Here is an 18,788-nt window from a genome sequence, read left to right on the forward strand (position 1 = left end):
AAAATTATAAGCAATAACTTCTAGAGAGAAACTGGAACTGATAACTGATGAATATGTATGTTGACAAATGATATAAACGTTGATTATTTCATGTTGACTGATCGAACTATGAATAATGTAGAACTGATGAAGCTATAAGTGTTGATAATATTTAATGTTGACAGATCGAACTACGAATAATGTAGAACTGATGAAGCTATAAATGTTGCTAACTTAATGTTGACAGATCAAACTATGAATAATGTAGAACTGATAAAGCTATAAATGTTGCTAACTTATTGTTGACAGATCGAGGTGGTGTCTCGGAACAACAGCACACAGGGCAGAGTGCTGCACCTGCAGACCCTGAGACGACAGGACGCCGGCGAGTATGTGTGCGTGGCATCCAACAAGGAAGGCTCAGCTCGCAGTCGTGCCTTATCACTCTCAATACAATGTCAGTACGCTCTCTCTCCTTCAACACACCTCTCCAATGCACAAGTTGATAAGACAGATTCCCGCACAGCAAAGTACAACCACCAGTCATCCGATTCTCGCCAAGAACTTCCCAAATACCAACTTCCATTCGCCAAAACCTTGCCTGATAATTATTATTGTTTGCTCAGACTTCGTTTAGTCCCGCCTATTAATTATCGCAACGGCCACCAGCGAATGCCTGCTCTTTTAATGAGAACCATGAATAGCTGTAATTGTTCCACTCTTGTTACGCCAATGTTAGCTTAGAACGTGAGCCTGTTGCTTGCTGCTCCAATTTGCGTTTGGCTCTCGATTATGATTATTGTAATAGTGGTGTTAGTAAGCATATAGACAATCTAAATAGGCTGTTTCAATATTGAATATGCAATAGGAGAACCGTTCCAAGAATAATAACAAGATACATTGTAGTATAATATCACTTGCTGTTGATTTCATCCAATATTCATGCGCAATACATTATTTTTAGTTATGAAGGAGAATCGGTAGCAAAGATTTCTCATTAGGTATGACTGAACGCCTGTCTGATTATTTGGTGCTCAGGGTTCTATTTATAAAAAATTGAAAAGAAATTCATTCAATGAATCTGTTGTCCTCAATCGTTATTATATACGTTTTGAACCTAGTAAAAACATATGACGGCATAGTTGCCAATTTTCTACTTTCACCGCTTTGTATAGCAAATTCAAGAGCCATCTTGGGATGATAATTGATATAGGATTAATGTTGAATCATGTTGCTTCTTGGTGATAATGATCAATCAGTTCTCAAATATATTATTTTTAGCAAGAAGATATATTTGTTCCATTTAATAATGAATTTTCCAAGTTGAGATTGAATATTCTGGTGCTTCATCACATTTCTTTATAGCATACAAAATATTTGACATCGGTGCGGAGCTAGAAAAGGATAAAATCAGCTTTGTCTAATGACAGATTATAGCATGAAACTCACCTTAATATGTATTCTATCTACCTCATAGTATTTTATCAGTAAAAAATGAAAGTAACAAATGTGGTTCCATATGTCAGAAAAATTACACTTTACATACTACATCGTATAGATACTATTAAACTATTCATATCACATTCTATTCGTGCATTCTCCGAAAACGGGGTTTCTATTCATTCAGCCCATCTGCATGAAATGGCCGTGATGTCATTGTTTTTCCGCATAAGACCTACCTACCCAGCACAGTCCCTTCACAAGACAGTCGTTACTTGCGAATTTAAAAGGATTGCGCAGATGCGAATCTTGTCTGTTTTGTTTTAAATAAACCCGCGCATACAATGGCTATAGACATAGTACCTACTACTGTATATAGGGACTAACGTCGCATAACAACAATATCGCTTTCCAGTTCGCTGGCCTGAGAAAAATCCCTGTAAATAATACTTTTCTCGAACGGATACACACAAAGACAGGAAATAAAAATGAGACGTCAGTCAGGAAACGGCTAAAAACTAAGCTGGCTAGAATGACAAAATGCAATTCATTCTTCTACTTTGCCTTCTCAATCCCAAAATAGATTCTCTTGTTTAATTTCATGAATTGAAACTGATAAATTGTTCTTGCTTTTCCCCATTGAAAAATAGAAGACCTTCATTGATATGATTCCAAAGTTGGTGTAGCGTGATGGATGATTTGTTGACTCTACCATACAAAACGACGTTTGAACAAAACTGCGATGGAGTTGATGAGTAGAGATATTCTGGTAGGTTTCAATCATTTTTGAAGTGGTGAATCAGTTGAATCATGACAATATAATTCAAATAGCGTTAATGAGTGAAAATTAGCAACTATTCATAAAATTCACAAATTAAAAATCTCATGCATGTGTGGCGAAAGAAATTCATTCCCAACAAAGGAAGCAATGCTATCTCTCGTTGACGAACAGCTACTTGCGAGGAAATTATCCGATACAGTTCATTATTAATATAGGAAGCAATCAATATGAGGTAAGTATTCGGAAAATTCCGAAAAAGGAATTACAAAAATGTGATTGAAAATTAATGAATGCAACAAAAACAAAGGTTGCTATATCAAAACTACAAAAAAGAACATACTCATGTCATAGATTAGCCACTTGTCTTGATCTTATTGAACGAATACAAGAGCGCGATAGGAAGCAATTTCATAATAAATTGTTAGAGTTTAGAATATTGCTGTACTCACTATACTCTTCAAGTACAAATGGCAATAATAATAATTATTATTATTTCTCTGATTGCCAATGAATTGCAACTAGAGGAGTCTATTGACAAAACATATACATAATTATTATAATATACATACAAACGTTGCTAATAATAAACTTAATCCCAATTATGATACCCCACTAAAATAATATTTGTCGGGGTGATCATAATATTCTTTTTTGAAACAATAATCATGAGTTTAGACTTTATTTTTATATATTGAGAATAATAGATAATGTAATAAGATCAATCAATATCAGTTTAGGATGTTTAGACGTTTGTCATGGATTGATTTAATAATTTTTCATTGGCAAGTTGATAATCCTGATAGCAGAAGATTGTTCTATCTTCAATTATCACAAAAGCATGATCGACACCAATTATGTTTCAACTACAAATGATCACGCTCACAACTCTAAAGCTCACATGCTCATTGGAAGAAACTAAGCCCTAGAGTGTTCTCCTCGTAGATAAAATTCAATTCAATTCAAATCAATTATTCTTCATTGTCATATACAGTGCACAAGAATACATAGATATATGCTTTTAGTCTATAGGAATGAATATCAATTTACAAAGATGTATTGCATTATCGACCTAGAATATTATTGCTAAGCCATAAAAAGTTTGCAAGTCTCGCAAAAAATTAACAAGACTCTTGCAACTCTGTTATTCAAAATTGCGAGCCATCGGTCGACGACTGCATCGCAAACACGCCCACTATACTGTATATTATTTAATAACAAACAACCACGACACAGCCGCCAACCGATGGCCCAAAACAACTAGCCTATACGAAATAAATATCTTTCAAAATACATCAATGACTTGCACCGACACAACAACAAATTAGTTGTTAGGTATGTGAGCTAAGTGGCCAGATATGAAAATTAATTTTAAAAATAATGAATACAAGAAAGTTACAAGCTACAGCAGTTACAAGCTACAGCATGCGGGAATTCAAAAAATTCCGCAATGCAGAACGCAGATACTAATTTTTCAATTTGTAAGTCACTCAACCATCATCAGCAATGTGAGCTCCGTTCGCAATGTTTCTGAGAAGAAAGAGTTGAAACATAATTTATGAACGTGAGCATTACACAATTTTGTAGGTTGCTATCTGATAGCATGCTCACTCTGTTGGAAAAACGTTCGTAGATTCCACCAAAATTAATAACAATTACGAAGAGAATCCACGCGTAAGACACATAGCTCTGATAAAAAAGAGTAATTGTAAAACTTTTCATTAGCTTTCTCGAATGTCTTACGAGATGATTTATTTCCATGGAGATTTTTGTGCTGAATTACCTTGGTACTCCAGTCGTCGGTGTTTGAAAAAAGATATAAATTACTGAGGGCTAGTAATAAAGTTATACATTTTTGTGTTGGCTAATAAGGTTTAATGGTGTGTTATTTGAGTCTTATCTAAGGCCTCTCCTGTCGACCGTTATCCGTTCAGAGGTTTTTATCATGATGAACAATTAATCAATTGCGAGTAATATTTTCTCTGTGAAGTCAACCCTGTGAAGTAACCATTGAAAATCATTGTTGATATCGGCCAATAACTATAATGATAATTGAATCCATTACACATCTCCATGGTGAGATCCACTATGAACTTCCAACTTTGGTTGGGAAGAATTGATGTTATCTACAATATCAAACATAACCCTCTTCATGAATCAAAGTTCGGCGGAGAAACTGTTTTGGCCTTTCCTTCCTAGAATATTTAACGTTGATCCTTGAATAATATTTAGGGTTAATCCTTCCTGGATCAACTTAATGAATAATTGTGTATCTTGAATTGATAAATGAATGATTTAATATTGATTTCAAGTCATAGTGATATTGACTTCCACTTTAATCTGTCAGAATATCGTTGAATACGGAGGATTGATGTTATTGATTGGGAATATTTATACTTAAGTGGTGGATCTGAACCGTATAGGAATGTTGTTTCAGTCGCGCCGGTGTGCAAGCCAGGAACTGATGAGGTGGCGGTGGGCGCCATGCGACACGAGAGCCTGGAGGCACGTTGCGAGGTGCTGGCCTCGCCGGGCGGACCGCACCTCAAGTTCTCGTGGACCTACAGCAAGGGCAAGGACGTGCTTCCCGTGCCGCAGCATCGCGTCGTCTCAAAGGACCACGTCAGCACAATTCAGTACACACCCGTCTCCGAGAGCGACTTCGGCACTTTCGCCTGCTGGGCCACCAATCCTGTCGGCCGACAATCCAAGCCCTGTCTCGTCAATATTGTACATGCAAGTACGTTTCCAGTTATATCATGAAGTTTTCATGCTTTCATCAAATTATTGATCACAATGTTCAATTCTGCTTCTTATAAGCTGCGTACAGACTAGAGCACCACAAACACTTCAAGTTTTCATCAGCTGATTATATCTGTATTTCTACAAAAAAGGAAGATACACAGAAGGATGAAAAGTGATAAATGCGCATGCTTGTGGCGCTCAAGTCTGTACACACCTATAGATGTGTATGTTTCAAAATAATGCTACATTTCTGTGACATGTATGAACTTACCAATAAATTCCAAAGAACTCCATGAAGGCTTTTACAGGTTTGACAAAGGAACGGTTCCATACCCTTTGAAGAAAACTTTTCGTCTTCTGAAGATCATTGCATATTTCTCTCAATCAACACTCAAAACACGGCAAAAACTATTTCAAATCCTGTTTCTTCAAATATTTAAAAGCAATATCACAATAATATGGCAAAGATATATTTCTCTAGCCAACAAGAAACTCTATCTGAAACTCTCTATAGAAACTCTCTACATTGTTTATCTGATTAAACAGCATCAATAAAAATATTTCAATAGTTCTCTACAAGAAACTCTCTATATTGTTTATCTGATTAAACAGCATTAATAAAAATATTTCAATTGTTTAATTTCGAAATATTCGAGGAGTATAGTGTTTTATTCATTCAAATATTTCCATAAGAGTACGAGTAGTTAATGGTATGTTTTTGATGAAAAAATCTTCTATATTCGTCTGTGCTTCTCCTTTTCTTGATGTAAAGTATGATACACATACTTTTTTGTTGTCTCACCTCCTAAAATGTGTGATATCATAGATGGTGATCATTGGAAGCCATTGACTGCAAGACCAAGCAAGCTGAGATGGAGATAGCATTTATGGAACAGTGTGTTTATACGGCAGGCACTATGTAACCAACCAGTTTCAAATGTGAAAACATTTTCTCCCACAATTTCTGCAGAAGCTCTGCTCGTACGGATGGTAATGTAATGAGAAAGAAGGGAGAGCCATTTGATAGCACTTGCAGAGTGAGGTGGAGAGAGTAGAGAGGTGAAGGAGTGAAAGAGAGAGGAGAAGTTCTATTTGTATAATTCAGCCACAGGTGTTGGCAAGGGCAAATAAAATTTCCCTCTCGGCTCTCTCAGCTTATATATGCGCCTGAATCCAACATGTCGGCCGCCTCCCTCGCTGTGTAATTCTCTCGCAAATCCCAATTCCCTTTGTCCGGTCTATATGACCAATATTGAGATAAGAGACAACGGTAAGCTACGAGCCAGTTGAGTGCTAGCCGAAGATTAATCAGTTCAATTTGCTCTGTTGTGTGATATGCCGACATTTCGTTAACCAAATCCAAACATACCCTTCACCTTCTCGCCACTCCATCTTCCATTTAAGCAACAACTTTTTCGTCAATGGAACTCTCAATTCTATTATTTGCAATTGCATTATTTTCTATCATCCTTTTTCATCATTCAACCCATGATTCTTGTCAGTAGAGCTTATAAATCACCCTCACGATATTGCTCTTCTTATAATAAAAACAGCTCTATTCAAAGAGCAAAACATAATTCAAACGATAATTGGCAAAAACTTCCCACTATGCTTCAGGTACAACGAATAGAAAGCACTCTCTGGATGAAACGTGTCTTATAAGTATTCACTGGAATGATGAAATGAATACCTTGTTTGAAACAGAGATTGATTGACTTCAACAGAGATAGATGATGGCGAGGATAATAAAAATAAGCTATCTACCCGAGATATATGAATCGGAAGTATATCTTTGTTTGTAATTTAAATTTGTAGATAATAAGTTTCTTAACTAATTTGGTGAAGCTTCGATTAAATATGTATTTTTCAATATGTTCAATTCACCAATACAATATATACAGTCATACAAAATAGTTAGGTCTATAAGCCATATATAGACAGTTATACAGTCATACAAAATATTGAAAATAGTGTTTTCGTGACATCAATCACTAGCGATCCAATTATAGAAAAGAATAACATTTATCTTGTCTATAGAATGACTCCGCAATTCAGGGTTCGAGGACTTTGAAAGTTTGAAACACACTCTTCCATCCTCCCGTTGTTTACAAGCGGCGTTGAAATGAAACCACGTGGAAATGTGTCTCATAAGGGGCACATTGAATACAGTGCAGGCAGCTGTTATAATTTGACTCCGGTGCTGGAGAGTCAAACGCCATACTCACACGGAGGTCTGTCGGTGTTTTTGAAAGTGAGGAGTAAAATCAAAAGTGAAAAAAAAATGCTAATAGAAAGCCAGTCTGCGGCTGTTTAAAAGTGCGCTTATTGCCATTTGGAGTCGGGAAGGATAGGCAGTCATGCCATATGTTGCCGCTCCAAATTATCTGTACGCACACACACACTCGTGTGCGTCGTCGGTAAATGGAGGACACGTTGCGTCGTAAACGTCCCGGCCACACGTTTAGCGACAATAATTTTTGTATTTTTTATGCCGCTCTGGACACTGGAGCATAACCAACGAGCTTCCTCCTACTCTACACCTTTCAGCCCTTTGCTTTCCAACACACACACACACACACACACACACACACACACACACAGTCAGCCACCCTCGACGCTTTACACTTCCCAGCAGATGAGTCTCATGAGACATTCAGCATCACTCTCTCCAGGTTATGATTATTTTTATCTGTTCGCGAACTTATGCTACACTTTACAGCTGCCTGGCAGAATTGTTGACATACAACAATTGTCTGTACTTATTGTACAGATTCTTTGACTAATCCATGGAGCGAAGGATGAAATCTATCGAATAATCATGATGCGATGAACTTTGACCACAAAAAGACCGAAAAAACAGAAAAGAATTATCAAACCGAATAGTTCAATATTATTGTTGATTTAGTGGAAATTTGAATATTGATAAATGGTAACTAAAATGGAAACCAAAAAAAAAAAAAAAAAAAAAAAAAAAAAAAAAAAATAGCATTTGAAATGATAATACAATGGTATGAAAAAGCTCTTGTAGACGTATAGCTCTTGTATTCATGTGAATCTACACTGCAATATAATATCGATTAATAGGGAATCAAAAAACCATACAAATACAAGTTGGTACTGAGTGTGGACGAATTTTTTTTTTGCATCGGTGGAATTTCTCAAATCAGTTAATGTGCCAGTATTTATACATCATGATAATAAATCATCTTCATGTCATTCTATTTTTCGTATGAAGGAGTTTTCTTAATGTACTGTGTTTAAATTTTCATTATTTGATTCGACAAATTAACTTGAATTTGAATACATCTCACCTAGTGATCAATATGAATCCTCGGATATCTTCTCAAATTCATACTGGTAAAGTTGTCTCAGTATTTCAATGAAGTCTAATTTCCAAAGTTCATTCTTTATTCTAATCGCATGATACAGTATAAAAGTACTATTCAAGTAATTTCAATATAAATTTCCAATGAAAAGTTCATATTTAATTTCTGGTTTCATACCTTACGTCTCTCACCAACATTTCAAGAAATATACTAAACACAGCTCTAGATTGGATAACTTCAATTATTTATTACTAAAAAAAATAATACTTTATAGATAATAATATAGTAATTGGATGAATCACTTACCTCCATGTTCCATAGAGAGTTATGCAATAGAACATAGCTTAGTCATACAGTATAACCATAATATATCAGTGCGAAGCAATATTTTAATCTCACCTCACATGGTCGACGATGTATCTCTCTCGGGAGACACGGCTGACAGCTAAAGGAATAGAAGGTGAAGATATATACAGTGCACTCCATTATACTCTCGAAAATATTCTCGGAGGATTGAGACGAGTAAAAGAGGGTGACCGTGTGTGTGGAGTGTATTTGTAGTTCAAGAGAAGAACCTGAAGAGAGGGAGAATGATGAAGTGAGAAGAGGTGAGAGAAGAGTGGAAAGATGACAAGGAAGCGTTAATATTTGAGTTGTGCCGTGCAATATGTTTGGCTGTTGGTTAAAGGCTGTAGGCGCGTGCATGGAGGACTGCGTGCGTGCATGCGTTCACATATTCCCTTCGCACTTGGCACTTTATGTCTGTGAAATTCGGTGACATTTGTCATACTTACTTTGAACGAATTAAGTCATACTTTCTTCTTCACTTGCCGGGAATAGAACAGCGAGACGAAGATATACTGCGCTGAATGAAAGCTCGCAAAGGGGAGGCAAATGCTGAGAAACTGGTAAAATGTGTGTGGAATGTGGGTGGAGGCAGCAAGAATAATGGAAGATAGCTGGATCCACGCAGTATGTGCGAAACGTGAGAGAAAATCAAGTCAATGGCTCGTAAGAGTATTCTCGATAGCTTACTGCAATTCCAATGATTGTTAAAGACACGGATTTTCCATGCTGTTTGTTTGATTCGATGCCGCCTCCAAAGCTCTGAGTATCCTCTGAAAGTGTATCAAGGACCATCTACAAGTATGGCGTTGAAGAGCATGATACTTATTGAATTTTATATATATATTTATTTTGAATAATATTTTTTCTGTTGTTTTTTCAGTTCTTTCAACATGCATGAGATTCATCTAAATTCTTTCATCGCAATATTCATACGAAGATTCAAATGAAAATGGTGTACAAATGTAAAATGCCTGTACATTCCAATTTGTGAGATATGGATTAGGAATGATTCGTATGATAGAATCTTATATCCATTGACATAGAATGAACAATCTGTAGTATAAGTTTGTACACTTTCATCCAAAGATAGAGAGAACCCAAAATTTGGGTTATAACACTATCAAATGTTGGTCTTGTTACACACACATCGATTTTTGGACGTCCTTATAAATTCTATTAGATTAAACAGATAATATCAATCAATGATGTTGTTCAAGTAGGTACCGTTTAATCTAATAGAATTCATGAAGATGGCAAAAAATCGAACGTCCTTAAATTGATGTGTATGTAGCTGGTCTTACTTGAGATAGCATGACACTCAGGTAACATTTAGGCAGCATAACCAAACACTTAGTTAATTATTGTTTTTCGATGAGATTTTTCATCGACTTGTTGGATTGTTGCAGAACGACCAGACCCCCCGAAGGGCTGCCAGCTGCAGAACAGCAGCAGCGGCAGCGGACGCCTGGAGCTGAGCTGCGAGCCTGGCAACAACGGAGGCCTGGCGCAACACTTCATCCTGGAGGTGACGGAGGCCGGCCGCCAGGACGACCAGGCTCAAGGATCACCGGGAGTCAGAGGCCCGTCCAACCCGCTCTACCGGCTGACTGGCTTCGTGCCCCGGTTCACACTGCGGGGCCTCCAGCCCGGCACTGAGTACCGCCTTGCCGTCTTCGCCAAAAACGCCATGGGTGCCAGTCAGCCCCCTGTACTTATACCCGGGGTACGCGTGTCTGCCTCCACCGCTCGTCTCACCAACAACGGTCAGCTTCCTTTCAAATTCAAATTTAATTTCAACAAACACAGAGTGTGCAGACCATATAATTTTTACTGCTCTCATAGTATCATAATTATTTTGGTCGTCAATGGTTCTACAGTGTGAGGTTTATAGCAAGATGAAAATCAATGGATAGTCGCTGAGACTAGTTTTGATGACGATAAAAACATTCAACAAACAATATCAATAAACGATACATCAAATCTTTCTGGCCCCCTCGGAAAAAATGGCTAGTTCTAAATAAACTGTGTGGAAATCCGAGAAAAACTAGATCTCATGATGAATTGAAAATAGAACACAGGAATGAAATTGTAACGGATCCAAAAACAATAGCAAATCTATTTAATGATTCTTTTGTTAACATTGGCAGAGACGTTTTAGCTACTTCTTATGGTGCAGCTGATAATGAAAATGACTACCATAACACCTTCAAGGAAAGAAACCATCAAGCGTCTATGTTTTTTGAAGCTGTCACCTATGATGAACTGTTAATTTACATAAAACAATTAAAAAATGGTACTTCTTCTGGAGATGATCTTATATCTTCTAGAATTTTGAAGGAGGTTGCTCTGACCATTGTTCCCATTCTAGTTGATATTTTCAATTGCAGTCTATCTACAGGAATATTTCCTTCTGGGATGAAGCTAGCAAGAGTGGTGCCAATCTACAAATCCGGTTCTAGATTTAAGTTGAACAATTATAGACCTATATCTCTGCTGTCTGTCTTCTCAAAGATATTGGAAAAGATAGTGAAAAGAAGACTTCTCAATTTCCTCAACTCATATAACTTTTTCTATAATAAACAGTTTGGCTTTCGTGAACGCATGAATACTGAAATGGCTCTTGAAAGATTCATGTTGGTTGTTTTCTGTGGCTTCAACTTCAGGCCAGCGCGCTGTGTTGCAGGACTGTTTTTGGACATCAGAAAGGCATTTGACACGGTTAACCATTCAATCTTGTTGAATAAATTATCTAAGGCTGGTATCAGGGGCATGGTTCTGGATTGGTTCTCTTCATATTTGAAGGACAGGCAGCAATATGTATCTATTGGGAGAGTGAAGAGTGAGGTTCAGGGAGTGGACTGTGGTGTACCACAGGGTTCCGTCCTTGGACCAATCTTGTTTCTCATCTTTATAAATGATCTCTATTCGTGTGAGTTCAATGGCATGCCTGTGTCCTTTGCAGATGACACTGCCTTGGCATATTGTGGACTGGATGGCCCCAACTTAGAGAGAATGATACAGGATGATTTGGATAGGCTATTGCTTTGGTTCAGGCACAATAGAATACAGCTCAATCTTACAAAAACAAAATATATATTGTTCACATTAACAACACCATGGACAATGCCTTCTGCACTGAAGTTTCATGGTGCCTGTGATCGGAATGACTGTGACTGTGAGGTCGTTGGTCAGACCAATGCCATTAAATATTTAGGTGTGATTGTTGATGAAAAGCTTAACTGGTCTCAGCATATATCTATCATAAAAAACTATCTGTTACTTGTCCTGCGAAAATTCTATTTCTTGAATAAATTTCTCCCTTTAAATGTTCTTAGGCAGTTATATTTTGCATTTGTTGATCCAAAAATAAGTTATGGTATTAATTGTTGGGGCTCCACCTATGTTTGTCACTTGAAACCATTGATAACGGTGCAGAAATCGATAGTCCGTGTTATAAATAGAAAGGGTAGATATGAACATTCTTTTCCTCTATTTCAGTGCATTGGATGTTTGCCTCTTAGATATATGTATGTGTTTAAGGTCCTGTATATGTTCTTTGTAATGTCTGGAAACGGTGGTCATACGTTGCTCAGGGATGTTCCCAGCTATCAAACTAGGAGAGTGACAGCTGATTTACTGAGACTTCCCAAATCGTATACCACTTGTTTCCAGAAATCGTTTGTATTTCTTGGCCCCAAGTTTTTTAATAACATCCCAATTGAAATCAAGAGGCTTCAAAATCAACTTGTTTTCAAAAAAAGAATTCTTAGATGGCTCAGAGGTCTTATGCCTGACCATTTAGAATCCTTATTCAATGTTATTTCGTAGTTAAAATGTAATTTTGGTGGCTGGCAATAAGCATTAGTAAGATGAGCTGTTTTTGGAAAGTGTGCAAGGTGTGTGAATGTGAGAGTGAATGGTTGCTAGTCTTTTCTTTCTCTTTTCTTTTTCTTTCTCCTTTTATTCATGCATTTAAAATAAGTTGAAGTGATATTCATTCCTGCTTGCAAACGTGGAGTATTGTATACTTCCAGCAGGTAGTATTTTTTATTCCGATTCACAAATTTACCGTATATCTAATAAAACATACCAGTATTTATTTTATTAATCTTCCATTAATTATTTTTTATCTTACTCAGCTGAGTGTTTTGTTTTTCTTATTGATTCTGAATGTGAATATTGTGAGTTTGAATAAATAAAATTTGAATTTGAATTTGAAATTTGATTTGTCTACTTTCTACAGTAAGACTGTTAGTAAGATAAGATACACAGTATTCAGTGAAATAAAATCATCTTGTTGAGAACAGATTCAACCATATCTTGTATTTTTGAGATGAATTTGGAGTAATTTTCCTCTTCTTCCCATTTATACAGTCTAGTGTGTAGAAGCAAATTTTATGCTGCAAAATGAGAACTTGTAGCATCGGATGATCACCCGTTACAATGAATGAATCATTCATGAATCATTCACAAACAATTGAATCATTCTGGACTCATTCCATTTATTTATTTATACATAGACAATAGATACAATTCAGGTGTAAACAACAGGCCTTCACCTAAAACTGCTTCAACCTTGTTTAGTTTCTGAATAAACTTTTCCAACTTTTGCAGATGCAGGCTATCACGACTCAACAATGGCGAGAGCCGCTTTCTGGACGAACATAGTGACGAACGTGATAGTGGCTGGAATAGCGGTTGTCACCTGTATCATAATCATGACCATCATCGTCGTCATAATCTGCTGGCGACGGAGGTCTCGTGACCGACACCTCCCCCGCACACCCCACCCACTCAACAACCTCGCCGACCAGCAGCTCAAACGATCCACAGAATCTTTGGAGGAAGATCAGGGTGGAGGAATGTAGAACTCGCTAACTTCCAAATGTGCAAAAGAGACTGATTAGAATTCTAGTAATATAAGTTTTACTACCTACTAGTAATAAGCTTCGTTACTAGTTATAAGTTTGTGCGGGGAACTAGTTATCAGCTTCTAAGAGCATATAAAACCGGTATGGTTGTACGAGTTAACCAGATAAAATTGAAAATAAAACTAGTATTATTTGAATAAATGTACCATGTAAGATATGATTACCCCCTTCAATACGTTGTACAAAAATAGTAATATAAGTTCTGAAATTGGGAGGTTAGTTCGAAGAATCGAATGTTGTGAATTTTCATTATGAGAATAAGATCTGATCAGCTTCTGTGATTCTGTCTTAAAAGAAATATCACGAGTTTACTCTAGCATTTAACATACAAATGAATAAGAATAGAATTGAAGATGACATCACTTTTTCACTCTTGTTGATCTGTTGCTATTTGATTTGCGAACACTGGTGAAAATGAGATGATTTTCTATTGAAATCAAATTCTGATAAATTATGGAGCTGCTGGACAATAAAGTACTTGAGAGAAAGAGCAACAATGTTCCTCGAAAAATCACTCATACATATCAATGTATAGATTCCACTCTAATCACTGTTAAGGTTTCAACATACTATGCTGGAGCATCATTTAGACAAATAGTTCATTATTCTCAGAAAATATCGAATTACAAGACTTATCGAACATGTTTGACTTGAATCTCTAAACCTCTGAACAGTATTCCGACATCGAGAATATAGCAATAAATCATCAACAATGGTCATGCGGTGAGGAGGATGTAAATCCTTACTATAGAAATAAGTTATATTCCAACTTCCAATAATCCGGTGCTAAATAAACATGAGTTTTCATCTTTTTTGAGAGAATTTCAATAATGGAAGTATTTGAATGATTCCAAATCATATCAAAATGTAATCACTAAAACCTTTAACATTATTAATTTTCTTCATCTCCTAGACTTTGAATAATGTTATTTGTAAGGGATAAGCTTAGGAATGGGGTCACATCATAAATTCGTTGTTTGTGGAACTAATTTCAAATTCGAATTGGATTCGTATATGGAAGAAATAAATAATGGATCTATTATTGCTCATTGACAAGAGGACTCTTTCCTTGAATTATCGATTCATCTCAAATATAATTATTGTGGATTTGTATGTCCTTGATGCTCATTACACCTTCTCATGGGAAATGATAGAAAACAAAATAATAAAGTAAGTTCATCAATATCATAGATATATTTTGTGAGCTTAACTGAGTCGTTTTAATTGAAAAGTTCTGAATCAAGATAGGAGAAAATACAGTGATGGAATTTGTAAATCATTTTCTTCGGAATTTGCATTACTGTGGCATGAATATCGTTCATATCATATTTTCATGGTGAGATCTATGTTTCTATAATAATGTTAGTCGGTGGGGAATAACATCTAGGAATACATTACTATTTAATTCTAAAACTCACACCTATAATAATTTTCTTCCATTCACATCAAAAGCATTTTTATATAACATCTAACATTACATGATTATGAATGATCCATTGTGCCACTATTATAAGAGTATACTAATAATTTCTGAAGTTCCTGTATCATAATATATTATGAATAATCTGTAGATATGGTTATAGATGGAAAATGAAATATATTACTAGCCTTAGATAATATCAAAGATAATTATTTAACCTCTAGGAGTTTGTTGTAGATTTGTTTGTGAATTGCAAGTGTTCCAGAATGAATTATTTTTGTAGAATATTTTTTAATGAGCACTTCCGAATATAACTTATAAAGCCATTTGAAATTATATTGTAGGCTCTATATTGTTATTGAACGAATCTATGAAGAAAGTATAGATTTATCGGTTCTGAGTAATATTGATGTGATTCGTTGAGGTCTCAGCTTTAAGTACATAAACTAGTTTTATATAAGTACTGTGTGAGTTAGTGGTTGAATGATAAACTCCAATGAATTGATAGTTTATGAAGAGTTTAAGAGTATATGATGAGATTATGAAGCAAGTAGGATTCTTCCTCCAAGTTATCAATTATTTAGGACCAATAGGAGATTTTCTCATTAATAAAATACCGTACTCATATGAATTATAACTCTATCGCACATCGTATTTTTGAATTGTTTACGAAATTGTGACTTGAAAAATAAAATCTGATAATTATGAAAGTCCTTATTGTATCGATCCTGTTTTGAAATCCTCATATACCAATAATATTATTAATTGATTTCAAACTCTATTTCTGTTGTTCATCAAGTAACTTTTGAACAATTCTGAGTCATTCGTTAAGAATGATTGTCACCTGAATGACACTAATGTGTTCTAAAAAAATGTATTTTTAATTTTTGGCAATAAATTGAATTCAATTCAATCCAATTTAATTAAGATCATGGACAAACTAACAGGAACTTGCAAGCCTGGAATAATCTTTCAATGTTCATGAACTATTGAGAACTTTGAAGTTGAAGTTATTCGAATAATTATTACTATCATCATTGGTACGAGTATTGTACTAGCGATAATTCTGTGCAGGCAGAGTGCTGCCACTTGTGAAGAGAATCATTCAACAATACGAATTGCCCTGAAAACCTCATGACTAGTAGTTCTGTGAACAGTAGACCTCTCGCCGTCATTAATCATAGCCTCCTCCAAGGCCACAATTAATTCCGGCGTCTTAAATGCGCTGAATGTTTTTTGTTCCTTGGCCAGATGCGTCAATTCCTTGACTCCTTAATAGCATAAACTATAAGAGCGAAACGAACGTTCCCCATAAGAGACCATGCATTTCCTGAGGTCACGTGCAATAAATTCAGCGCGTTCCAATTGGGGCCATAATGTCAACTTGTCAGCCAGAGTTGAAGGCAGAGAAAGATAAAGATAAATATTAATATTAAGGCACTACGTACACTAGCTACTTCATACATCAGCGTTCAAAGTGAGTGTTTTGTCAACTACAAATTTTCAAATTCTGAACAAAACTAGCAAATTGTCATTTCAAAACTGAAACCTATTCCCAAATTTCTCTCTAAGCTATCTCAAACCTTTCATTCATTTCTTCTTTACTCTAATCATGATCCTAACCTCAAATGACGTTCAAGACGTTCTGCGTTCCGGATCCATTCATTGTATACTCGCGACTTAGTTTCCGGACGACTGGACATGCTAGTCGCCAAGAGATGTGAGACTGGAGTATCCTATATGTTCAATAAAGTGATGTTTGGGATTTGAGGTGAAATAAGAACGAGAATACGTTCAAATTTGTTGTGAAAGTAGTATAATTTTTCATTTCACACAATTTATTGAAAAAGTTTGTTGGGAATAAGCGTTTAATTTAACAGATTTGAATAATTCAAATCGAAAGACTGGTACCCACGACTGATTAATTCACGAATGATTAGTCACGCTAGTGTACTCGATCCAACATAGTAGTATCTAAGTGACCTTGACCAAGTTGCACGAAAGCCTGTTACATTGTAATCGTAATTAAATGACACAAGAATCAATCAGAGAAGGCTCTTCCGTGAACAATACATCACTGATTTGTTCTCGTGGCCTTTATTCACGATCAAAATTCAACAGGCTTTTGTGCAACGGGGGCTTCGATGGATGCTTATTGCATGTAATTGATAACTAAGAGTGGTCACCAATGACTACTGAATGGAGATATACAAAATGCGCATGCAATTCATAATCCAATTGACAGCTGATTGATTATGAATAACTCTATAGTCTGATTTCCCCTGTTTTCAAGTGGATAATGTATACAGAGTTGGTGAAAATTATGGAAACTGCTCAATATTCTTTCTCCAAAGATAATTTGACAGTAGGTTTCGTTGGGATCCTATTCAAATTGGAAAGACTATTTTCCTATCGCTTCAAAATTTTGTATGCCTTCTTGTATCCGTCATATTGAATACAACTTGATTTTTTTCAATGAGAAAGAGATAGCTTCTTATAATATAATATGATGTGTTTCAGGTATATCTGTCTAATCGGTAGAACTGAAAATTCCAAAAAAGCCAATCTTGTTGAATACATTCTATTCTTTTTCAGAATAATTTTTAATATTAAATTTTGTATTGTTTTTACTGGTTTTAGAACATTTGTATATGCACCACCCCAACCCACAATACCATATTGGAGCAATGACTGTGCCAGTGCATAATACACTATCTTCATGACTTTCATAGGCAAAACAGAACGTAATTTAACAAATAAATAAATAAGTTTTCTAGATCGTGTAGTAAGCTGCGACAAATGTACATCCCACTTCAAATGCTGATCAACCATTACTCCAAGATATCTGATACTGCTAACCTTCTCTATTTTATTACAATTAACTGAACACCCTAAATCTACATGACTAAGACAATTTGGAGAATGCAAAACAAGTGACATATTAACTGGCTGATTCTGTATATTCAAGGAAAAAGAGATGTATTTTGTTTTGGACAAATTCAGAGTCAGTTTTCTTCTATCAAGCCATGTTTTTACTTCTCCCAGTTCCCTAGCAGCTGAGTCATATGTGCTAGCCCAGTTTTCTTCATGAAAAATTAAAACTGCATCATCTGCAAATGACAATATTTTCCCATTGATTAAATTAAGGTTACAAAAGTCATTAATATAGATCAGGAAGAGGCAAGGTCCAATCACTGTTCCCTGCGGGATTCCCATTTTAACAGATTTATATTCACTAACAGTGTTATTGACTCTAACACATTGTTGCCTATTCTTCAAATAACTGCAAAACCATCCCAGTGCCACATCCTCAAGACCAAGGCTACGGAGACAATCAAGTAGACGATCATGGCAAACTGTATCAAAGGCTTTTGCAAGATCAAGAAAAATAGCTATTTGTCTCCTACCTACATCCAAGTTTAAGATTGTTTCTTGAACAAAAGCAGCAATTGCTTCCTGTGTTCCCATCCCCTCTCTAAAACCAAATTGATTTTTTGACAGAATATTATTCACTTCCAAAAATTTATGTAGCTGTCTCTTTACACATTTTTCAATTATTTTAGCCAAATTCGAAAGTCAACTTATAGGTCTATAGTTGGTAATTTTCCTTTTGTCTTGTGATTTGAATATTGGTTTTACTACAGTTGTTTTAAAAGAATCTGGAAAAATACCTTGATCAAAACTTACATTAATAATGTGTTTGAGTGGAGAGGCAACAATACTTTTAACAGATTTTAAAACAGATACAGTAATGCCATCATGACCAGGCCCAGATGCACCTCTAAGACTCTCGATCGCCTCCACAACCTCAGTCTCTGATA

The 18,788-nt window shown here is 35.8% G+C and overlaps 1 protein-coding gene across 6 annotated transcripts in view; it reads left to right on the forward strand.

Moving 5' to 3' along the window:
- LOC111047814 (neural cell adhesion molecule 1) overlaps positions 1-15,675 on the forward strand; it is a 150,044-nt gene extending 134,369 nt beyond the window's left edge. For all 6 annotated transcript variants that reach the window (XM_039426960.1, XM_022333664.2, XM_039426959.1 and 3 more), the window contains 4 exons: positions 289-436; positions 4,635-4,937; positions 10,023-10,379; positions 13,231-15,675. In XM_039426960.1, the coding sequence (XP_039282894.1) occupies positions 289-436; positions 4,635-4,937; positions 10,023-10,379; positions 13,231-13,484 (1,062 nt within the window). In that variant the 3' untranslated portion in view covers positions 13,485-15,675. The remainder of the gene's footprint in view (positions 1-288; positions 437-4,634; positions 4,938-10,022; positions 10,380-13,230) is intronic.
- Positions 15,676-18,788: the final 3,113 nt, after the last annotated feature.

This window comes from Nilaparvata lugens, chromosome 4, assembly GCF_014356525.2.
Source record: "Nilaparvata lugens isolate BPH chromosome 4, ASM1435652v1, whole genome shotgun sequence".
Classification (NCBI taxonomy): Eukaryota; Metazoa; Arthropoda; class Insecta; order Hemiptera; family Delphacidae; genus Nilaparvata; species Nilaparvata lugens.